We start from the raw sequence: 25,016 nt of genomic DNA on the forward strand, positions 1-25,016 counted from the left end.
TGGTTTGTACCTCATTGATGCTCCTCTTCTGCGCTTTACAGCAGAAATGTTGACTTTTTTCATTCCTGTGTGGAAGCGAAGGTGGCTTACCCCCAAGCTAGTCTTTAGAAGCCATTAAAACAGGAGCCTCTTGCAATACAGTGGAATGTATAACAAGAAAGGTTTTTTTGGGAGAGACAGGAGTCGTTCTGTCCCAGAGTCTTTTGTCAGTGTTCTAGCACAAAAAGACACCCCTTCCTTATCTTGCCCTGAATCAGGTGGGAGAAAATACAAATCTCTTTAACATGAAGTCTGGGGCAGGTTCAAACCTGAACACCAGATGATATGTTACAGTTAAGTAGAGCCCTGCTGGAATACAGAAAATTCCAAGTATTGTTTTGCTCCGTTCCAAATGTGCTTAAGTGAAGAAAAAGTTCTCAAAAATACACCTTGCAACATTAATCTTTGAACCGCTGTTTTAATTGCATTTGGATCATTCCAGACACCACCTGATATGTGAGCGCAACAAACTCTTGCAGCAATGAATTATCCACCATTAGTAAAAAAAAAAAAAAAAAAAAAACGAAGCAGTTATGTAAGAAATTTTAGGTGGTATTCAAATATACATTTGTATAAAAAAGATTGCCTAAACATATAGGTTTAAACAGTAGCCTAGTTTATTAAGAGTAGCTACTTATTTTGAATATTTAGCTAGTGTTGTATGTGAGAATATACAGTGTACATCTTAGTAGTAATATATATAAGTCATACGGCCCCATAGGAATTAGTATAGACTTATTATGCCCCCCCCCCCCCAGAAGACAAACCAGACAGCTTCTCTGCATGTCAGTGGGTGATCAACGTTAGTCCTCAAGGAGTGTATTCTGGTTTTTGTAATAACCAACTGGTCACATAGAACAAGAGAATCACCCTATAAACCTCTGCATCAGATTTGAAATCAGATTTATTTGATTTAAATCGATTTTTTTTTTCAAATTATGGAAACATTTTAGAGGTAGGGGTTGATAATGTTCTTAGGGTGTTGCAAATAGTAATTTGTGAATAGTTACATACCAAAACACATCATTCAAAATTTAAATGAACACATAAATAAAGCAAATTATTTATCATGTGGCATCCTCTAAATGTGAGCTAAAATATGTTTTGCCTTCTTAAAAGGCTTTCAGGAGTTTCATCACAGCCACTATTACATATAAATTCTATTGAATTTATAATGCAGAGCTACATTTGTTAAGGGCTGGTGTAAAAGAGTTATGCTGATGCAATGCTGAAAGGGCTGGACATCATGAAGGAAGTTTCCAAATCAGGTTTGTGCAGGAGAGGAACCCTTTATAAGCTTCAGTCTGCCTGGACTCCTTTCACACAGAGACTGAGCTCCTGTCTGCATTGTCTGCACTTCAGAGAAACCAGCAGCTGTACAATCAAGACTCACTGCAAACTCCAGACTCATTAGCAATACAGGTAAGCTAACTTGCATTCTTATTATTTCTACCAGATTATGTTGCCTACTGTGATGTAGAATGCAAACTATACCAGATTTAGTTGCATGTGGCTTCATTTTGTACAGAGAGTTGGGGAAGTTAAAGCTGCTTCATACTTCAGAGTCTGACACAATTTCTGGTCTCAATCAGTCGTTGGTCTCCTCAGACCTTGTTTGACAGGTTGAAATTACATTACCATCTGCATACTTGCACCCTGTGTCTTTTTTTGGAAGTCGTACGTCTTTTTCTCATATGTTTGCAACCACTTTTGCACTTACGTACTACTAGTTACAGTTACAATGAGTTTCTTCTCAGGCACTGTTTTACAGTGAAATTGATTTACGCTTACAAAGTATTTTCTTAAGATCAAGCTTGTGCCTCATTTTCCTGATCATTTTATAGTAAGCTGATATAAAAAGTGCATTGGGGTGTTAGTTTTGACTTGCACTGATGAAGCGCTTTATGATGTCCATGTTATGCATTAGTGGTAGTCCTTTTTATCAATGTAACTTATTTTTTAACAAAATGTAATGTGTTGCCACATTTAGGAACCACAACAGTTACAAGTAAAAAGAAAATGTTATTAGATTACAGTAATGTGTCACTCCCCCAACATTACAAAATGTTTGTTATTTTGAAATCTGTAACACTCACATTAATTTGTGTTATCAACTTTTAAGTAGATTACTATTGCACATTTGTTGGATCATTGCTTAGGTACATTTTAAACAATTATCCCAGGTGTTAAATAATCTATTTGGGGAGCTTTAGTTAATTGAAATTTTGGATTACATCATACACATTTTCAGGGGGTTTTCTTTCTTTTTTTTAGCAAATAAAGCAATTTCAAAATACTGCAATACTCATTCTAAAGAAAATTCAGAATATGATATCTGAAATATGGAACTGTCTTGTAAATAATTAGTGAACTTTTAATTCATGTAAACGTTGTATTTGAAACAACTTTTCTTTATCCCCAGGTGTGTGTGTGTGTGTGTGTGTGTGTGTGTGTGTGTAATGTCCTCATTTGTGCAGTGTAGAATTTAGAAAAGTCAGTGCCCTGTAAACAATTCAACAACAGGGGCACACACAGCTTGATTAAAGGTATTTGCTGGTTTCCCATTTAGGAACCCTAGTTCAGTTTTAATTGAGAACCTTGAAGCCAGGGGTGCTGTGTTCAGTAGGGTCAACGTTTTCTACTGAACGTCCTGTTAGCCGAGAGGTCTTGTAATGTTTGTGAACAAAGTTTACGCTTTTGCTCAGGCCATATAATGTTTATAGGTATTGTATCTTGAATCGAGTGGATTATTTAAATAATTAATTGAAAATACCCCAACTAAAATTCTCTTAAAACCTTCAATATATTGAAGAGAAAAGGGGGGTAAAATAATTGACTGTTAACTCACCCAATTACCAAAATAAATAGCAGCAGAGTTTATAGTTATTTTTTCTGTAGGTTACCAAGTCCAGCTGAGGAATGGATCGCAAAGCTGCGTACGCTTCACTGGTGGAAGGGGTGCAACACTTTGTCTGTCCTGTCCAGAGTGAAATACCAACAAGCTCACTGTCAGTTAGGTAAGTTCATTTTCTTTTTTCCTCATTATTAACTGAACAATTAAGCACTGGCTGATCTGTTTGTTACCTTTCTAGAGCTGTGAGGCTGAGATGATGGGACTTTTCACTTGTTCTCAATGCTGTAGTCCAGTGGTGGGGAACCCTGGTCCTGTAGGGCTGCTGTCCCTCTTGGTTTTCATTCCAATTGAGCTCTAAATTACTTAATTGGACCAATTATTAGCAAATACATGTCTAATTAGGTAATTTAGGGCACAGTTGGAACAAAAACCAAGAGGTACACCACCAGCCCTCCTGGAACATGGGTTCCCCACCACTGCTGTAATCACTTCTACTTTAGACACATTGCCAACACATTGAGAAATGCATTTACTGAGGCATAAGCTATAACCTATGCATCCCATTTGCTGGTGCATGGTTCTTTGGCCTTCTCCACTTCTCCATTGCATTTAACAAAGTGTTTCTCACAGGCATGCAGTACAGCACAGGTCCATGGCTTGGTTCCTGAATAGAGGTATTTTAAGTAATCTAGTTCCATTTACATCCAATCACACTGAGAAAGCACAGAGAAGGTGCCAGGTGTTCTTCAAGCTAACCCTACTTTAGGTCAAGTCTTCAGCACACCCTTTACTAATCATTGCCATTAATTCTGTTATGTTTTACTTTTGTCTGTTCTTGCAGTGAAGAGTACAAAACAAAATTTCTGGAGTCAGTTTTCCTCTTTCTGAAACAAGGGGTCGGCTCGATTGATTCACTCACAACGTTTCTGCTGACTGCAGACAAAGACCACATGGAACAGGACTATAAGAAAATCAGGAGCATGATTGAAGAAGCTACCCAGAGCATGTCAAAAGCAGAGACAGTTTCCAAATATCAACTCGCAAAGGTTGATGAAAAATATTTGGTGTTAACTACAGAGAAGAGCAATCTAGAAAGGGAACAAACCAACAAGACAACAGAATTGAATAATCTGAAAACCAGCCTTGCATCTCACAATGAAAACTTGACGAAAAGTGGACATGCTTTGGAGGAGGCAAATCGACACAAACAAATTGCACAACGAGACCTTGATAATGCCAGAGCAAATTATTATGAAGAAGAAGAGAAAAGGAACATCGGAATTGGATTGATGTTCGTACCCTTTTTTGGGCCAATAGTTGGTAAGTATTTGGATGTGTAATTCTTTTCACCCAGTTAGCTAGGATCTTTGTGACAAACACAACATGTTGACAAAGAGGTCTGTATTCCACCACCATTGTGTGGATACCATTATTGTTTGTCACAAATAGCAGGAGGCAGTGCTTTAGATATTGTGAACTGACTATGAAACAGCTTGTTAAAATGCATGTACTCTATCGCACCATTACAGGAGGCACCATGATTGGCATTTCTCAAACGGCCATGAACAATGCAGCGGATGTTACCAGGAATGCAGAAGCTGCTGTGTATAAGTGGAGAGATGAAGTCAACAACTATTCAAACAAAGTGGCCAGATACTGTGATCTCGTAAAAGGTAAGCAGAATGAAATCTCCAACACCAGAAGCCATTTGCAGGAGATTGATTGCACGCTGCAGCAGTTGTCCCAGAAGCGGACAGCCACTGCTGAAGTGCAGAAGAAGCTCCGAGATGCCACCCACTTCCTGAGCACCCTGGCTGGAAGAGTGCAGGTGGCCGAGGTGCAGACCAGGAGCGTTCTCTTTTTCGATCCTCTGATCACCATACTGGAGGACATATCTCAGCACATATACCAGCTCTCAGGGAACAAGAAATACCAACTTCTCTACCAGCAGGATATCAAACCCATGATAGACAGGCTGAAGGAAAACAATCCTAAACTCAAAGCTATCTGCAACACAGGCGATGGGCAGTTTTACTAAGAGCTTCCCCTGTACTGTTAGTGCTTTACGCTGTTTGCATTTCTCATTTAAGATGTCAAATCTAATTGATTATTTTTGTGGAAATTAGGCTTTTGTGAAAAGCGGAGTAACTTTGCAACTGTTAGCAGTGCAGGTTTATGTTATAAGTAGGGGTTCTGATTTTCGAGGGATTTTTTTTAATTGCGTAGAATTATTTAATGAAAAAAATAGTGAAATTAGGTTAGTTTTAAGGATGTCAAATTCCCAAATATTGTAATAAGTGGCTGTGTCTTGGTACTGATGTCATCTTGATCAATATGAATTGGTAAGGGGAATAACTTTTATACTTGGGATTGTAATCGGTGTGTGGATTTTGTTCTTGTTTGTTGCTGTGTCAATCTCAGTTGTCTCGATTCATATGATGTGTTCACATTAATTGAATCATTCTAGATGCCTGTCTTTATATTGAGCATTCATTCTGTGATCTTCTGAATGCCCTGAGGAAGGCTTGATTTGCCTTGCAGTTTGTCTCACCAAAGTTTTCTGAAATCTCAATGTTTGTTGTTCAGGATGTGAAATAAAGCAAATTGAATGACCAATACATGATTTATTGGCCTTTTTGCTTATTTATTTGTCTTTGTGGTGAAACAAACAGTACATTAAACACCTCTATTTGTTTGTTTTTTCAAAAGGTTTATCTGGGGAAGTGAATGAAATGTGTCTTTACTGATTGCTCCCAAAACTTTGGCTTGACAACCCATTTCCATACCCCCACCTTTCTGCTATCCAATCTATATAAAACATATGCCAGCCAGACAGAGGTAAAATACAACTCCCAAACCTAGTTTGCTTGATATGTCTGGATTTTAAAAAGCTGCAGTTACATCCCCTATAAAAATGTACCATGGTACTTGTACCACTGGATTTTGGAACAAGGTACCATATGATATGTTATCAGTGTGAAAGTACAGTACAATGGTACTGTATAATATACAGTATGTACATAACCTATGCCATCAATGTACAATGCTGTATTATACTTTTCAATTTCTAAGAAGTAGCATGGTATCTAATTGCAACGCTACACCATGTTACTATTTCTAGTACCATGGTATAGTGTAGCTATATACCATTGTACTGCGTTATAGTACCATACTAGGTCATTGTACATTGATGGCATTGGATACAATACCATTGTACTTTCACACTGATTGATCAGGTATTAAAACTGTCTTTGTCTTGATGTCAGACTCCCTGCCATGCACACACTGTCATGACCATGAGAGGATCAGGTATTCAAACTGTCTTTGTCTTGATGTCAGACTCCCTGCCATGCACACACTGTCATGACCATGAGAGGATCAGGTATTCAAACTGTCTTTGTCTTGATGTCAGACTCCCTGCCATGCACACACTGTCATGACCATGAGAGGATCAGGTATTCAAACTGTCTTTGTCTTGATGTCAGACTCCCTGCCATGCACACACTGTCATGACCATGAGAGGATCAGGTATTCAAACTGTCTTTGTCTTGATGTCAGACTCCCTGCCATGCACACACTGTCATGACCATGAGAGGATCAGGTATTCAAACTGTCTTTGTCTTGATGTCAGACTCCCTGCCATGCACACACTGTCATGACCATGAGAGGATCAGGTATTCAAACTGTCTTTGTCTTGATGTCAGACTCCCTGCCATGCACACACTGTCATGACCATGAGAGGATCAGGTATTCAAACTGTCTTTGTCTTGATGTCAGACTCCCTGCCATGCACACACTGTCATGACCATGAGAGGATCAGGTATTCAAACTGTCTTTGTGTTGAAGAGGAACACATTAATGCCAATATTATATCAGAAGGATCTATTGAATTAAAAATAAGATTTGATATTAAATATGACTGGCAAGCAAAAAATAAAATGCAAGATCTTAGCAAAAATGTACAAATATATTTTTAATTTTAGTGAAATAAAAAGATAGAACAAATAAAAATAAAATGCTGTTATCGAACAACAGTAATACCACAAATAACAAATATATATATATATATATATATGTTATTATTGTTATTATTATTTAGCAGACGCCTTTATCCAAGGCAACTTACAGAGACTAGGGTGTGTGAACTATGCATCAGCTGCAGAGTCACTTACAACTATGTCTCACCCGAGAGACGGAGCACAAGGAGGTGAAGTGACTTGCTCAGGGTTACACAATGAGTCAGTGGCTGAGGTGGGATTTGAACCAGAGACCTCCTGGTTACAAGCCCTTTTCTTTAACCACTGGACCACACAGCCTCATATATATATATAAAGCAAGGTTTCACCTCAACCACCGTGTCACTTCCTTGTGTTGAGGGATGAAGAGGTAATGGATTTGCGATAATACATTAAATTATTATTATTATTATTATTATTATTATTATTATTATTATTATTATTATTAATAATAATCACAAGGTTGACTATAGTTTTTTTAAGGTACTTTTGACTTTTCTGTATATACAACTCCAAAGTTAATACACAGGATAGAACTCTCACAAAACAGCTAGTTGCTTTTTCAAAGAGCTGGTGGGGAAAATGTTGCCTTTTTCTTCCCTCTCGATATAATGCCAGTCAATGATGTCATATTTTACCAAACTGCAACAAAATAAAACATGTGGGAGAGACCAGTACAACATCACACAGAGAATTGTGAGGGTCTGGAACCAACTCCCCAGTAATGTTGTTGAAGCTGACACCCTGGGATCCTTCAAGAAGCTGCTTGATGAGATTCTGGGATCAATAAGCTACTAACAACCAAATGAGCAAGATGGGCTGAATGGCCTCCTCTCGTTTGTAAACTTTCTTATGTTCTTATGTTCTTATTACAGCAAACACAAAATCACCTATTAATATAAAAAATAATAAAATAAAAGGGCACACCTTGAATGACTTGTAGTTTTAGAAAAGATCAAATGAGAAAATACAGAAATAAAAAGAGAAAAAAACGGTACACGCTACGCGGAGTGGAGAAATAGCAGCGCCCGCTCCTCCTACATTCCTAAACATGGACAGCATTTCAGGCACCGCTGCGCTTAAAAAATGGCCTCATGCTGCCATCTTGTGGTCATTTAATAGAACTGCTGGTTCCAGCAAACCAACATTTCTTTTTAAAATCTGGACAGCTCAGCAGCCCTTTGAAATGACTCGGATTAACCTGACCCCTCTGTTCCAATATAAAGACATTTCTGAAACATTGTTAAAACACACCAAACAATCATATTGAATCCTTCTATAGGTTTCGATTTTCTTGAATTGCTTCTTAAAATCAACTTCACTGGTTTCAATATTCCACATACTAAATTCTGTTCACACTAAACCGTAGAATTAGCACTGAACACAACATTGTTATATTAGCTTGACAAGTGTACATTGTACACACACACACACACATACACAATTACTTTTTTTTAACTAATCAGATTAGGTATGTGTATATAAAGGATTTCCCCCACACTTTTGTAATCTGCTTTCATATTTTTCATGCTTTATTTTATGTATGTATTTACTGTCTATTTTTTAATGTCCACTGTTGTCTGTGGCTAATTTATTACAGTGAAGTTGTTACATTGTAATGTTTTATAGTAGATTGTATTTTGCTGCTTGATAAACCTTGGAAAAAGTCATCTGCTAAATGTCTGCAATAATAATAATATTAATAATAATAATCCTAAATTACACTTAATGTGTTCAATGCAACAATGGGCCTGTACTGTCAAAAACATTCTTTCCAAGTATGGAAATCTTTCAGTAGACTAGCACGGTGTGACCCTCTGCGGGATTTGTCTACATATGCTACACTCCTACCTCTGACAGCTGACATTTAATATCAGGGTCTGTTATATCCTCGATTGCAGCATGCACGTTGTCTGGACCTAACGCTACTGCCTGGAACAACACTGGGGCAAAGAAATGTGGAGATGGTCCTCCACGTACGATGCTCATAGCAATCAACTGTCCTGCATAGAAATAGCTGTTTTTCAAAGCTACCAGAAAGAAAAAAAATCAATATTACTTATGAAGCAAATGTATTTTGAAGGATTGCATGTTATAGTTGGCTATGGGGTAACATAATGCCAGTGATTTCAATGGAAATGGTCGTTAATAACAGCATTATCATGTAATTTCATTTGTTATGTATAATATATTTGTTTCTGTCATGCAAACAACATTCTACCAAAGCAGCTTCTGAAAAACGCTTTAATTTTCAGAAATAGTGCTGGTTAATTACATTTGCTTTGCATCATGCGCGGCTCCAGAGAAACAATTGTATCTAATGTCATCACACGTCCTTCTGTTCTCTTTTGAAAAATACATACTGTGAACATTTGGCACACCATATCTGCTACTGGATTTTTATAATTTAGTTTTCAGCACATGAAATGAAATTGATTTATACACTTACACTCTGCATGGCATGAGAGAGTACTTTGATTTTTGTGGGCCATCAAACATAGGGCTGTTTCTTAGATGTTGCAGCACTAGTCTGAAAAACACCCTCATTGGCCCTCCCAAATCCACTGCTCCTTCCGAAACACCAGCATCATCTATGAATTTCACATCAACGAAAAGTTTGGCCTCCTCATGGCTCTTACAGCACCATCCCACTCATTTCTTCTGTTTAAGTTGAAGCGAATGACTTCTTCATTGATTCCAACTCTCAGAGATTGTAGGATATCTTCCACACTAAAATATAGGAAAAGATGAAATTCGAGGAATTAAGTAACAATCAATAAATCACATCACATACGTTAGAGAGGTTTCTTAAAATCAAGGGAGGGGGAGTATTAAAATGACCACATTTTTGCATGTGGATGGTCAATTGGAGAAAGAGTAATGTTTCATGTGAATACACATCAAACACAGCTATTACTAAAGATAAAATCCGACCTCTGCCATCCCATAATCTGGCACAACACAAAGTGTTTACTCTCCTATGGGTGGTGGTCATTGTGTTACAATGTTACATTCACAGAACATGGTGGTGTTCCTAAATATCATGACAAAGAATTCTATGACAAAAAGTTATTTAATTGATTGAATTCTAAACATGCATTTAAAATATACAGTCACCAAGCAAATATTAATTTAGTTGTATGAAGACATCTGTTCCTCAAGACTCAATGAATAAGGCTTGTAACACTTACTGAACAGCTGCATGCAAGCTTTCCTTTAGCGATTCCTCTAGAGCTCTATTCAGCTGCTCTTCTTCAGAATCACTAAATACATTGTCTTCACTGACAAGGTCCACATAGTCTCTAAGAAACAAAAGAATAAATAAGAAATTCAGCCCACTATAACACTGATAGCATTGGAAGCTCCATTCTTACTTTCCTTCTGCAGTAATAGTCCTTTGATAGTAAAAGTCTTTTACATTACATCAATGTGAGACATTGTGTTGTGCACAACAGAAATTACTGTCACAGAAACAAACATCGTACTCAATATTAATGTTAAAAAATAAAAATATTTTAATTATATATAAATGACAATTACTCACGAGTACTCCACATTGAAAACATTACATACCTGTACAGTCCACTACAAGAAGCATGGTGCTTGCTGTAATAATTTTGAACATGGGATGTGTTGTCATGTCATGACATAGATAGTTGAGTCTCTTCAGATATCTCCATAACGACATCATCTTCCAAATCAGTGTCATCAGGCTGTCTGAAAACAGTTAACAAAGACATACATGCGTTGAATGTCAAAACATATTTACCACAGATACAAGTCAACCACTATGTTGTAAAAAGAAATGAGCAATTTAAATTACAAATACACCAGAAAAATAGATGACCTTCCACAGTTTTCAATGTGTTCTGAAAGGCATTGCATAGGGATATCTTTTTCACACCTCTTGCACTTCTGCATGACCACCTCTTGACACTACAACAAACAAACACACATTTATTTTTAACATGCTTCATTTTTATAGTATGTGTTACATGTGCATTTACACCTTAACCCAGTGATCTCCAGTCCTGATCGTCGAGGGCCATAGTCCAGCAGGTTTAATGCAATAGATATTGCTCAAAAAGAGACGGCAAGAGCGTGCCAGTGAAGAAATATGTTGAGAGTTGGAAAGGGAGGAATCAAAGGTGACACCAAGGTTTGGGCAGAGGAGGAAGGGGAAAGGGTGATAGAATCAAGGGAAATTCAGATAGAAAGGTCTGTAGAGGGAGGCGAAGAAGAAGGAATATAGAGGAGATCAGATTTTGACAACTGTTCTTACCTCTTCAGCCTCACGCTTCGCAATGCTCTCCAGGTTTTTCTGAAGTGGTCGAATATAGGCCATTGCCTGGTTCAGGCCACTCTCAGTTCTCTCTCAGAAACAGAGTTTCACATAGTTCAGAAAATCCTCCATTTTTGTCTGCAAATGTTATTTTTTTCCTACCAAGGCCTGAATTCTGTAAACCAATGTGGTCTTCTCCATTGGGCACAGTTTGAACATTGGTCTCTGCTAAGCAAAAGAAATCATGTGTCCGGGTTTCACTGTGTGTAGTTTTCCGTTTACACTTTCCAGTGTTCTGGAACATCTTTTGCCCCCTTGCCCGATCACATGGCTGAAACAGCTGCACAAGATTTCTTTGAATGTGGTCATTTCTAGCTACAGTGCAGGCAATCCTGCCTGAATCGACTGTAGGGGTTCCCTGTTGTACTTCAGCTAGTGAGGTTTGCATGTTATTAAACAAACCGCTAAAAGAACTGGGTGAACACATCCCAGTACCAGTCTGTGATCCTGAGCCAGCAGTGGCTGTGCTTTCTGACTCTCTCTTCAAAATCCTTGCAGCTTCTTGTGCAGAATGTGACCAATTTATCCAATGACCTTCTATGAACTGGTCAGATTCTGCACATAATGAACTACTTGAACGCACCCTTAAAGTCTCCCTTTCACAGCTGCCCGGTTCAGCGCAGTTAATTCAGAAGCGGTTCTGTAATTACAAATATTAAGGAAGCGCATTGCTACCTTACAAAAATAAATAAATAATAATAATAATAATAAAACACATATTTACATGAAACGAAAATATCACGTATATACATGACAACAAGAAAAACGTAATTATTATTATTATTATTATTATTATTATTATTATTATTATTATTATTATTATTATTATTATTATTTATTAGCCGACTCACTTGCCCATCATTGTTAGCTGGGTTACTATCCAATCTATTACTGACACCTTGTGGTCATGATTCGCCACTGCACGTCATTAATGTTGCTTAACATTCAATTTCTGCAAGTGTGTCACATGATACTTATGCAGGTTGATCCGTGCCTAAATTAAGATGCACTTCCGCAATGGTATTCTGCTTGCTGATCATGATCATGATTATGATCATGTTATTCTGCTTGCTGATTGTGATTATGCAACATGGTATTCTGCGTGCGGATCATTAACATGAAGACCGTATTCGTTTACCAGGGTTGCCATGGAAACTGTGGACCCACAATCCTCCTGGTGCATCGCTCACGTTACAGATGGCGGATAGACCTGAATTAAGGCAAGTTCGAGTTTTTTTTCCGAGTTTTCTTTTTATATTCGTTTGTTATTGTATAAGAATTAATACTCGATCACATGTGCTCATAACATATAGAGACCACATTTGTCACTGTTTTTTTGTTTTTGTTTTCTAGTATATAGTGTATATAACGGGGGTGGGTGGGGATTGGTACCTGTATTTAAAAGTAAGTATTGGAAAATCGTGATGGGTTTTTGATTATTCTTACAGTAGGTACAGTATTCTGGTCGAATTAAGAGACAGACGTGTATCAAGGGAAGTTATTTATTTTATTTTAATTTTTTTTGGCTGGGGAAGTGGGTAAAAATGAATATTTCAAGAATGAATTTCCCCTCGTCTACTGCAGCGACCTGTATGAGATGTTGCATCAGTAGCTTTATTATACAGTTGTACCGGTTGACTTAAGATTTGTATTTTATTGTACCAATGTACCTATCATTTGTATTAATTACTTGCTAGATGTACAGGTATTTAGAGTTAAGTTTTTTTTTTTTTTAATTATTTTAAAGCTGATCAATACTTGGAGTAGCACAAGGGTGTAAGCAGGACGGTTCTCCTAGTTCTTGTGAGGTCAAACATGTGCTGCAGTTGTGTGTGTAAAATACTCGCAGCATTCATTATATATATATATATATATATATATAATGTACATTTATCAGTGCGGCAGTGTTGAGTGGTGGTTAGGATTCCGGACTTGCAACCAAGTGTTTGAGGTTTGATTCCCGGGTGGGGCACTGCCGTTGGCCCGTATGTTAATAGCTTTGGATAAAAGCATCTGCTAAATTAATTAATTTTATTTTAGTTTATGTGAATATATGATTTCAGTTCCTTTCCTTTTGTAGTGGTGAGAGTGCCAATGTTGAGGCTGCTCGACTTCTTCAAGAAGCTGCAAGGATTTTGAAGAGAGAGTCAGAAAGCACAGCCACTGCTGGCTCAGGATCACAGACTGGTACTGGGATGTGTTCACCCAGTTCTTTTAGCAGTTTGTTTAACAACATGCAAACCTCACTAGCTGAAGTACAACAGGGAACCCCTACAGTCGATTCAGGCAGGATTCCCTGCACTGTAGCTAGAAATGACCACATTCAAAGAAATCTTGTGCAGCTGTTTCAGCCATGTGATCGGGCAAGGGGGCAAAAGATGTTCCAGAACATTTGATTCCTCCCTTTCCAACTCTCAACATATTTCTTCACTGGCACGCTCTTACCGTCTCTTTTTGAGCAATATCTATTGCATTAAACCTGCTGGACTATGGCCCTCGACGATCAGGACTGGAGATCACTGGGTTAAGGTGTAAATGCACATGTAACACATACTATAAAAATGAAGCATGTTAAAAATAAATGTGTGTTTGTTTGTTGTAGTGTCAAGAGGTGGTCATGCAGAAGTGCAAGAGGTGTGAAAAAGATATCCCTATGCAATGCCTTTCAGAACACATTGAAAACTGTGGAAGGTCATCTGTTTTTCTGGTGTATTTGTAATTTAAATTGCTCATTTCTTTTTACAACATAGTGGTTGACTTGTATCTGTGGTAAATATGTTTTGACATTCAACGCATGTATGTCTTTGTTAACTGTTTTCAGACAGCCTGATGACACTGATTTGGAAGATGATGTCGTTATGGAGATATCTGAAGAGACTCAACTATCTATGTCATGACATGACAACACATCCCATGTTCAAAATTATTACAGCAAGCACCATGCTTCTTGTAGTGGACTGTACAGGTATGTAATGTTTTCAATGTGGAGTACTCGTGAGTAATTGTCATTTTTATATAATTAAAATATTTTTTATTTTTTAACATTAATATTGAGTACGATGTTTGTTTCCGTGCCAGTAATTTCTGTTGTGCACAACACAATGTCTCACATTGATGTAATTTAAAAGACTTTTACTATCAAAGGACTATTACTGCAGAAGGAAAGTAAGAATGGAGCTTCCAATGCTATCAGTGTTATAGTGGGCTGAATTTCTTATTTATTCTTTTGTTTCTTAGAGACTATGTGGACCTTGTCAGTGCGCCTCACCCCTCCTCTCACCCCTCGCCCCTCCTCTCACCCCTCGCCTAACCCCTCCTCTCACCCCTCCTCTCACGCCTCGCCTCACCCCGGGTCAGTGTGGCACAGCCTGTCTGCTCTTCTGAACAAACACTTCAGCCCTGCCGACGCAGTGAGAGTCTGGAGCAGCAACACAAGGTAACCTGAACACAATAAACACACACACTGCTACACACACACACACACACAGAGACACACAGTGAGAGTCTGGAGCAGCAACACAAGGTAACCTGAACACAATAAACACACACACTGCTATATACACACACACACACACACACACACAAACAGACACACAGTGAGAGGCTGGAGCAGCTACACAAGATAAATTGAACACAATAAACACTGCTACACACACAATCCTAGCTGCAGCACATGCACAATGTTATACAGACACACACAGACACAGCTGTACAGTGACACAGAGACGCACACACAATCACAGCTGCAGCACACACACTCTGAAATGCAGGTGTAGTGCAGCGTGTAGTTGTGACTCTGTGTCTCTCCCTCTGCCTCTCTCTCAGGATTACGAGCGGAGGCTGCGCTTGTTGAGCCTGGATGATATGGAGCGGCTGGCGACCCGCATGCTTCACCCCGAGGCTGGGGAGTGCATGGAGCTGTCCTTCCTGGACTGAGGAATACTGCTGCTGCCCTCTCCACCTCTCCCCTCTCCCCCCTCTTCTCCTCCCCCTCTCCCCTCTCTCCTCTCCTCTTTACTCTCTCCTCCCCCTCTCCTCTCCTCTCCTTACTTTGTTTAAAAGAATAGAAGCACACCCAGTGAGCAAGGCATTGAGCAGCCCCACATCCCGCTTCACTATTAGCAGCACCTAGTGCAGTGTGAAAAGATGAATTAACCCGGTCTAGTGCTAGATTGTACATGTACACAAACAACTGTACCTACAAAATGCCCATCTGTTACACTAGTTTTGTGGTTGTTTTAGACCACACACCAAAAAAATACAAGCAGATGCGTTACCAAAATAAACAGTGCTGTATAAACTACAGAAACTTGATGCTGAATGGTTTTATAGTCTGTTACGTCAGAATTGTGTTTAATGCATAAGCAGTTGCTTTGCAGACTCAACAAAGACTGCAGTCCTCGTTTAACCACTGTGCAATCAGCCCTTAGTCGCTGTGATGTTGTTGTTCATGGAATTTGAGCGTGCGTACCGGCAATGGGTAGTAATTGGAAAAGTGTAATACAAAAGAATTAAAAACGGGCTCGTCCGGGATTTGAACCGGGGAACCTCTCGCACCCGAAACTATGCTACCCAGCTGCTGGTCCAGGCCCTGGTACTCTCCCGCCTAGACTACTGCAACTCCCTCCTGGCTGGCCTCCCTGCGTCCGCCACCCGTCCGCTCCAGCTCATCCAGAACTCTGCTGCCCGCCTGGTGTTCTCTCTGCCTCGCTTCGCCCACGCTACTCCACTACTCCGCTCGCTCCACTGGCTCCCGATCACCGCTCGCATCCAGCTCAAGACTCTTGTACTCGCCTACAGATGCCTTGACCAGACTGCACCCAGCTACCTCCAGACCCTCATCTCTCCCTACACCCCCACTCGACCTCTCTGCTCCGCCTGCACTAGAAGACTGGCTCTACCTCCGCTACGCTCCCCTGCCTCCAGAGCCCGCTCCTTCTCCACCCTTGCTCCGCAGTGGTGGAATGACCTTCCTACAGATGTCAGGACTCCCCAGTCCCTGACCACATTCCGGCGCCTCCTTAAGACTCACCTCTTCAAAGAGCACCTGTAGAACTCCTCTGTTTGTATCCTGGGACACTATCACCCTTCATTCAAATGTGCTTTATTTTGTTCTTATCTGCCCCCTATTTTACTGCATTTAGTCCTGTACTTCAGAATACTGTAATCTGCCAAGTGTTTAACCTGTAGTACTTTGTATTTAATCACATCCTGATGTAACTATCACTATTTAATCATATCCTGATGTAACTATCACTATTATCTGCTGTATTATTGAATTGTGGCTTGTCACACTTGAACAAAAATGATTGTATTTCTTGCTCTTATTTTATTACTTGTATTGTAACACTTGAATGTATTTTGTATTTGCTTGCGATTGTAAGTCGCCCTGGATAAGGGCGTCTGCTAAGAAATAAATAATAATAGACCAACGAGCCAGTGTCTGCCACTGTTTTGGTCCCCCGAGTTTCCAAAGAAGTGCAGACCTAGCTGTTCTGTTAGATGGGAGACGTTTTTCTATTGGGTGTACCTGTCGAGAGCACTGTAATTTTGCCGTGTCTCCGAGCTGTGTGCTGTTGCCTGTTTGGGCCGTCTGACTTCTTTAACTGGCGGCTAGCATTTCTATGGGCATCGAGAAGCGGTCGCTATAAATGAGGAAAGTAGTTTAGGTGGGATTTCGTTTTGATATGTTAGGAATGGATCAGTTAGTCAGCATGTACTTCAAAAAATAAATAGAAAAAAAGGAGGCTGGGTTTCGTTGTTTTGCAAAGGATGCACTGCAACGTCCGCTCACAGGAGCAGTCCCACTACTGGTGCGACACGGGGGTTTTGACCTGCTCCGTTCCCGACCTGGGCCGGTTCACCCCTCCTTAGACGACCTGGCATTCACGAGCTCCCCCAGATATGCCATGTCGATGCCGTGCTAAGTGCGGACTCCCGATCGGCACAGCCAGTTGCAGCACAGAGCTCCCGTGCTCAAGCGATCCGCCAGCCTCGACCCGCCCCTGTAGCTGGGATTACAGACACACGCCACGGCGCCCGGCGTGAGCGAGAGCGGCTAGAAGGCAATTCAAACCCCCTTGTCTGAAATGAGAGCGAGAGTACTCGTGCAGTTCACTGACGTGGCAGCTTTTAATGCCGATTGCATTAAAAGCATTGCCGGGTCCTGCTGTAGCGGTAAAACACTGTGACCAGATGAATGAATTGAAAAAGTGTTACGTGAAACACATGTGAATCCTAGTTTCCGTGCTGCGAATTTAAAAAAAAAGCAGCACTATAAGAATGCCAAAAAATAAAGGTGGTTGCGTTGGCGAGTATTAAGCCCCCCTCCTCTGAAGTGTCAGCTGCATTCCGCGCCGGCAGACGGAACGGGACTCTGGTCATGTTGCGCTTATTTTGCTGCCAGAGACTGTATCACGCACGCGTCGGCCGCCGGATAAAACCGGCAGCTGGCTCGTTGGTCTAGGGGTATGATTCTCGCTTTGGGTGCGAGGGGTCCTGGGTTCAAATCCAGGTTGAACCAGTTTTTTTTTTTTATTAATTGTTTTGTACTATACTGTTTTCGATCCGTAAACCGACATTACCCTGGACAAGTGAGTCGGCTAATAAATAATAACAATAATAATAATTACGTTTTTCTTGTTGTCACGTATATACGTGATATTTTTGAACACGTAGTTACGTCATAATTTAATTTCTCGTAAATACGTGTTACTTTGTCACGTATATACGTGACATTTTTGAACACGTAGTTACGTCATAATTTAATTTCTCGTAAATACGTGTTACTTTGTCACGTATATACGTGACATTTTTGAGTGCAGAATCTGACCAGTTCATAGAAGGTCATTGGATAAATTGGTCACATTCTGCACAAGATCTGCGCAGAATTATCTCCGTGAACGCACGCTGACACTGTATTCACTTCAATGCGTAAGCGCAGCTGTAACACGAGAGAGCGACGCTGGGAAATGCAGTCTTTCGATTTCACTTCAATGCGCAAGCGCAGCTGTAAAAAGAGAGAGCGACGCTGAGAAATGCAGACTTTCTATATTCACTTCAGTGTGCATGTCCCGAGGGAACATCAATTAAATGCAGGTCCCCTGTTCCCCGCGGTGCACGAGTGTTATGTGGCCGCGCTGGAGTTCCACGAGCTCGGGGTGAACACCTGCTCATCCCCGCGGAGCTGCACGGGGGTCCGCCTGGGTTCCGTGTCTCTAGGGAACATGCTTGCTGATCATGATCATGATTATGATCATGTTATTCTGCTTGCTGATTGTGATTATGCAACATGGTATTCTGCGTGCGGATCATTAACATGAAGACCGTATTCGTTTACCAGGGTTGCCATGGAAACTGTGGACCCACAATCCTCCTGGTGCATCGCTCACGTTACAGATGCCGGATAGACCTGAATTAAGGCAAGTTCGAGTTTTTTTTTCCCCGAGTTTTCTTTTTATATTCGTTTGTTATTGTATAAGAATTAATACTCGATCACATCCGCTCATAACCTAGACGATGCATGATACAATTTAGCTATATATAACCAACTTATAATGTTCTGAGAGAGTACAGTGACCACATTTGTCACTGTTTTTTTGTTTTTGTTTTCTAGTATATAGTGTATATAACGGTGGTGGGTGGGGATTGGTACCTGTATTTAAAAGTAAGTATTGGTAAATCGTGATGGGTTTTTGATTATTCTTACAGTAGGTACAGTATTCTGGTCGAATTAAGAGACAGACGTGTATCAGACGTGTTTTTCTTTAAAACGCAAGCAGGGTTTCCCCCCCCAGACAAAAATGAATGCTTAAATAATGCATTTATTAAAAAAACAAAAGGTACCGTAGCCAGTTTGAAATAAATAATTTCCTCACAAGTCCCAGTACTTCACACTCCCTCCTGTGTGTCCGAAACTGGCAGTTGAAACACAAGCGAGTCAGCTCAACATTAAGCCTGATAGGCTACAGTAGCATGGCAGGGATTATACAAAGAAACTGGGTGCTGGGAAACTCTGTCTGTCAACCCACGATAACTTTTTTTTTTTTAAAACGGAGGTTTTAATCGTCAACTAAACTCAAAAGATGATTGGTTAATTTATCTTGCTTGCTTTGCCCTAATGCCTGCCCTGACGTTAGACGTTAGCCAATCGGAGCTCCTTGCTTGTCACCCAGCCAGCCAATCGGAGCTCCCCTCCTGTTACCCAGCCAGCCAATCGAAGCTCCCATCTTGTCACTGAGTCAGCCAATCGGAACTCCCCTCTTGCCACCCAGCCAGCCAATCGGAGCTCCCCTCTTGTAACCCAGCCAGCCAATCGGAGCTCCCCTCTTGTCACCCAGCCAGCCATTCGGAGCTCCCCTCTTGTCACTCAGCCAGCCAATCGGAGCTCCCACCTTGTCACTGTGTCAGCCAATCGGAGCTCCCCTCTTGCCACCCAGCCAGCCAATCGGAGCTCCCCTCTTGTCACCCAGCCAGCCACTCGGAGCTCCTCTCTTGTCACCCAGTCAGCCAATCGGAGCTCCCCTCTTGTTACCCAGCCAGCCAATCGGAGCTCATCTCTTGTCACTGACTCAGCCAATCGGAGCTCTCCTCTTGTCACCGAGCTAGCCAATCGGAGCTCCCCTCTTGTCACCCAGCCAGCCAATCGGAGCTCCCCTCTTCTCTCCAACCCGTCTACTGATTAAATGTCTACGTAGACAGTGCGCCTGAGAATCAGTTTATTAGGCTATTAAAGATTATAATTATTATTTATTAGGAGGGATTAATAATCATCCTCCGGTGAGTTTTAGCGGGCAGCAGCCATTCCAATAAATTAAAAAGGAATACATTGTGCATGGACAGATGTGATCACACAGTTCCGTTTTTCAAAGCTGGTAAAGGATTTACTCACGGAACTAGTTTTTAAAAAATGATCGCTTAATTGCGTGACAGGAGTCAGTTATGGGGGCTTTTTTTACACCCGTGTTGTTTGAGTCGATGCGCTGTAAGTAGGATACAGTCACTCTAATAAGCACATGTACTGCCCTGACTCACGAGTAAATCCTTTACCAGCTTTGTGAAAACGGAACTGTGCGATCACATTTCTCCATGCAGAATGTTTATGCTGTTCTATGTTGTGAAAATAAATAAATGGTGTTTGTTTTAAAACATATTTTTGGTTGTACCATTAATTTACTAAGAGTATACAAACAACACGAAACGAGTATCATGTGACATACTTGCAGAAATTAAATGTCAACAATTTTAATGACGTGCAGTTGCGAAGCATGACCACAAGGTGTCAGTAATAGATTGGATAGTAACCCAGCTAACACAATGATGTACCCAGAACGTTAGAAGAATGTTATTCGAAAGTTAGGATAACATTAAGTAATTTTTAAAGAACATTTCTTTGGAAGGTTTTCGTAAAGTTACGAGAACGTTCGTAACTAATGTTATGAAATAACATTGACGCAGCTTTCAGGTAACATTGCCAACGACACAAAATGATGAATTTATTCCCAGTTAATTAGGGTCCCTCTTGTAAATGTACTCCCTACTATCCTACCCGCCAATCTCCCGATCCTGCTCTCCTACAGCAGCGCTCTCTTCAATAAACACAAATCTTTCTTCAGGTGTTGTTATTTTGATATAGTTTTGAGGCTGAATATTTCAGTTTAGGTTTGAAGCACTCAGTCTTCATTACTGATATTTAAATCCAGAAGAAACACAATTACAACTTAAAAAATAAATAAAATTCTGTGTTGAAGTATTTGTATTGGGGTTGTTCATTTTAAATGCCAAGTGTTTACAATTACCAGTTCTAGATTAAACAGCAGAAATAATGTTACTGGCTTGCCAGACCCAAGAGCCTTTTCATTTCACAGGCTAGCAGCCCACGTCAGTATTTCAAAAATATTATATTTTCATGCTTCTAGTGAAGAATTGTTTTACTATCAGTCATATTTTAAAACGGGCAGTTTCGAAATAACCAAAGAAAACAACGATTCTAAACCAGAACGTGCCTGAAGGAATCAATTGTAGTTCTCTTTTATAGCGGTTTAAAATGTATCTGAAAGTATATACGGGCGTTTGCAATAATTTAATCACAGACGTAGAAATATAACCAAGATTCACAACGACCATTGTATTGATAGAGCAGTTGTTTAAATAAAACAGCAGTGTCAGTTTTGGAAATGTCACATTTTATATTTGTGTCAGTTTTTAGTTAAGTAAATTGGAAAATTACAAGCGGTGTGTATTTCAGTATGCTAACGTGAGGTTTTTCAGCAGATTTCATTTGATTTTATGAAGCAGAATTAGTTAACACTGAAATCAGTTTCTCGACAGCAGTTCTACTAAATGTCCACACGAGGGCAGCATAGGATAGGAAATGAAAGCTAAAGCCTTGTCTGTCTCCCTGAAGTTCGCTACCAATTGTAAACAGCAGAGGACAGCTCAGCCGGAGGCATGTGTCTGTGTGAAACGACTTTATTTCATGTGATAAGTTTGTGGAAGAAGGATGCCATGTTTGGAGGCGTTTGCTATTGTTTTACACAGACTACGAGGGACAGCGCTCGTTAAACCAGGTGAGTGCATCTCGTTTACTTTGTTTATTATTCAGTGCAGCGGTTGTTTTTGAATCCCGCATTTTTAATAACAAATGGCCGTCCGGACCCGCTTGTGACTGTTTGCTGGGTGGCTTTTAATAATGTGTTTGTCTTTGTGAGCTCTGATCAGCAGGGTGCGGTTTGACGGGGGTGTGATTTCCCCGGCTATATTGACTGGGGGTCATCTTTATTGTTTATAATCGTACGTTGTTATTGCCTTATTATGCTCAAGAGCTAAAATCTCAATCCCGTTTGAAATGACACTAAGTGCATTTGCATGGTGGCAGATGAGGGATGTCACTTCACTCGAGGCTTGCGAACTGATGAAGATGTAGTTTCAGTGTTTAATGCTCATCCCCTCACTGTGTGACTGTGTGTCTGTGTGTTCTTGTCTCTTGACAGGTCTGTGAGGATGAGAAGGTCTCCACAGTCTGGAGTCTGGTCTCTGACAGGCTCAACATACCTGTCAATCAACAGGGACTCCTCTACAAAGGCAAGGCGCTGGCAGGTAGGCTGAACAGCACAGCACAGCTCACCCCTCCTCTCACCCCTCGCCTCACCCCTCCTCTCACGCCTCGCCTCACCCCGGGTCAGTGTGGCACAGCCTGCCTGCTCTTCTGAACAAACACTAAAGCCATGCCAACGCAGTGAGAGTCTGCAGCAGCAACACAAGGGAACCTGAACACAATAAACACAGACACTGCAATATACACACACACACACACACACACACACACACACACAGACACAGCTGTACAGTGACACAGAGACGCACACACAATCACAGCTGCAGCACAGACACTATTAAATGCAGGTGTAGTGCAGCTTGTAGTTGTGACTCTATGTCTCTCCCTCTGCCTCTCTCTCAGGATTACGAGCGGAGGCTGCGCTTGTTGAGCCTGGATGATATGGAGAGGCTGGCGACCCGCATGCTTCACCCTGAGGCTGTGGAGTGCATGGAGCTGTCCTTCCTGGACTGAGGAAAACTGCTGCTGCCCTCTCCACCCCTCCCCTCTCTCCTCTGTCCTCCCCCTCTCCTCTCCTCTCCTTACTTTGTTTAAAAGAATAGAAGCACACCCAGTGAGCAAGGCATTGAGCAGCCCCACATCCCGCTTCACAATACCGCTACATATTGACTGACTGTTTGCATCGTGTGTGTTTGGTAAGACAAACCACATTTTCTCCTTTCTGCTATTTTAAAAGGGGGTTGTGGGTAACAGAGTGTGTTTTTGCTGGGGACTGCAGCCCTTCCATTACCATTGCTCGTAGAGGGGAGATTGTTTTACTTCCAAGCCTTTTTCTTTAATAAATCCAGACGTTTGGAAATACATACTGTGTGGACGTTTCCCTTCTTCATGGCTCCATGCAGCATCCTGTCACACAACAAGCCCTGAAAGGGGATCTATACATATTTATTCTCAATCACCAGGCAGTAATCACAGCTACAATACAGACACACAACGTGTCACTTTTATTGGCTCAAACTGTAAACTACGACTAGAAGCCTCTGAAGCCTTTTCATGGCCCTCCACCTGTCCTTGATCAGAACGCTGTCCTTCCTCTAAGGGGTCTCTTTCCATGCTAATCTTCCGTTTCCTCTGCAGAAAGGACAGGACAGTGTTCACAGAGCTCCCTTCACTCCCGCAAAGCCAAGACATCCAGGCACTTGTCCTGTTTTGCTCCCCAGCGCCCGAGTGCTTGCTGGCAGTGCTGAGGCACGCTCACCCTGAACAGCAGCGCTAGCTTTGCCTATTGAGGAAGGCTTGGCGCTCCCGTTGGTTCATCAGTAATAATGAATTAGTGGAGACAGTACAGTGCTCGGGGGGGATGAAAGTTTACATCAGAATAGAAACTTTGCACAAAGTCAACCTGCTGGAAGTGGAATCATTTCTGCTGCGCAGCTTCAGATTCCACAGCTTGACGAGGAACACAATATAAAAAAACACATGTTCCTCTGGAAGCCACACAGTTATTATATATATGATTAGTGTTAACACTCATAGCATTGACCTGGTATCCCTGGTATTTACCTCCGAGCCCTGCTGTGTAACAGGGGTGTGTTTCATAATCCCTCCTCTCTTCAGTGGCATGAAAGACTGCAACTGTGCAGCCAGCACCAGGATTCTCAACTCCTGCAGTGCGCGATCTCTGACAAGGGAAGTGAACCTCATATACAAGGTTAGAGGGCAAGACAGTCACAAGCAGACAGGTGGTGCAGTGGGCTAGTTCACTAGCATGCTGTGCTGCTCACCTTGGGGGACTGAGTTCAAATCCAGGTGAGTTCCTCCTTTGTTTTCAAAGACTTGGTTAATTTCTTAGTTTCAAAGAATGTGTTAGTTGAGCTTATATATAGTGTGAACGAAAGCTTTCCTGTGAGAGCTGGTGGTGCAGTGGCTATGCCAATGTCCTCCTCTCCCTGAAGACGGCGGTTCAAATCCTGGTCCTGGAGGTGAGTTCCTGAGGTAAGTAATGCTGTTGGTTGTGAGTCGTGGTGGTGGTTGTAAATCTGGGTGTTGACTGTAAGTAATGATGCAGGTTGTAACTAACGATGTTGGTTGTGTCTCCACAGACGGAGGAGGGCAGTGTGCCCTGAAGAGGAGGATGAAGAGGGGGCTTGGGCCCCCGGCCGCGGGGGGAGTGGAAGATGGGGGTGTTGATACCAGGGCAGAAGCAGAGTAGGAGGTGTTAAAATGATGCCCTTCTGTTTTGCCTGCATGCCCATCAAGAGGCTTTGCATACAGAGAGGGCTTTGTCTCTGTGAAGAGTATGCAGGCAAAAAAGAAGGGCCTCATTCCCCAACATTTTAACTGCTTCTGAATTAACTGCGCTCAACCGGGCAGCTGTGAAAGGGAGACTTTAAGGGTGCGTTCACGGAGATCATCATGTACAGAATCTGACCAGTTCATAGAAGGTCATTGGATAAATTGGTCACATTCTGCACAGGATCTGCGCAGAATTATCTCCGTGAACGCCCGCTGACACTGTATTCACTTCAATGCGCAAGCGCAGCTGTAAAACGAGAGAGCGACGCTGGGAAATGCAGTCTTTCGATTTCACTTCAATGCGCAAGCGCAGCTGTAAAAAGAGAGAGCGACGCTGAGAAATGCAGACATTCTATATTCACTTCAATGTGCATGCCCCGAGGGAACATCATTTAAATGCACGTCCCCTGTTCC

At 41.3% G+C, this 25,016-nt stretch overlaps 1 protein-coding gene and 3 long non-coding RNA genes across 5 annotated transcripts; 3 read left to right on the top strand and 1 right to left on the bottom strand.

The window, feature by feature from the left end:
• Positions 1 to 1,329: 1,329 nt before the first annotated feature.
• Positions 1,330 to 5,509, top strand: LOC131723329 (uncharacterized). Of its 2 annotated transcripts, none has more exons than XM_059016953.1 (4): positions 1,330 to 1,461; positions 2,938 to 3,056; positions 3,735 to 4,213; positions 4,423 to 5,509. In XM_059016953.1, exons 2-4 carry the CDS (start codon positions 2,959 to 2,961, stop codon positions 4,929 to 4,931), a joined length of 1,086 nt encoding a protein of 361 aa, XP_058872936.1. In that variant the 5' UTR covers positions 1,330 to 1,461; positions 2,938 to 2,958; the 3' UTR covers positions 4,932 to 5,509. The 2 variants fall into 2 exon arrangements, with proteins under 2 accessions (XP_058872936.1, XP_058872937.1); XM_059016954.1 differs by having other exon boundaries at positions 1,332 to 1,461; positions 2,923 to 3,056.
• A 4,016-nt stretch (positions 5,510 to 9,525) lies between these two features.
• Positions 9,526 to 11,774, bottom strand: LOC117398242 (uncharacterized). Its single transcript, XR_004543883.3, has 4 exons — positions 10,757 to 11,774; positions 10,483 to 10,626; positions 10,101 to 10,211; positions 9,526 to 9,639 (listed from the first exon to the last, which is right to left on the bottom strand). It is a non-coding gene; the product is annotated as an uncharacterized LOC117398242 (long non-coding RNA).
• Positions 11,775 to 13,335: 1,561 nt separating this feature from the next.
• LOC131723330 (uncharacterized) lies at positions 13,336 to 17,421 on the top strand. The gene is made up of 3 exons (XR_009320233.1): positions 13,336 to 14,216; positions 14,489 to 14,687; positions 15,077 to 17,421. It is a non-coding gene; the product is annotated as an uncharacterized LOC131723330 (long non-coding RNA).
• A 4,108-nt stretch (positions 17,422 to 21,529) lies between these two features.
• On the top strand, positions 21,530 to 23,360 carry LOC117965897 (uncharacterized). The gene is made up of 3 exons (XR_009320244.1): positions 21,530 to 21,819; positions 22,243 to 22,348; positions 22,710 to 23,360. It is a non-coding gene; the product is annotated as an uncharacterized LOC117965897 (long non-coding RNA).
• Positions 23,361 to 25,016: the final 1,656 nt, after the last annotated feature.

The sequence above is a fragment of the Acipenser ruthenus genome, chromosome 54 (genome assembly GCF_902713425.1).
Source record: "Acipenser ruthenus chromosome 54, fAciRut3.2 maternal haplotype, whole genome shotgun sequence".
Taxonomy (NCBI): Eukaryota; Metazoa; Chordata; class Actinopteri; order Acipenseriformes; family Acipenseridae; genus Acipenser; species Acipenser ruthenus.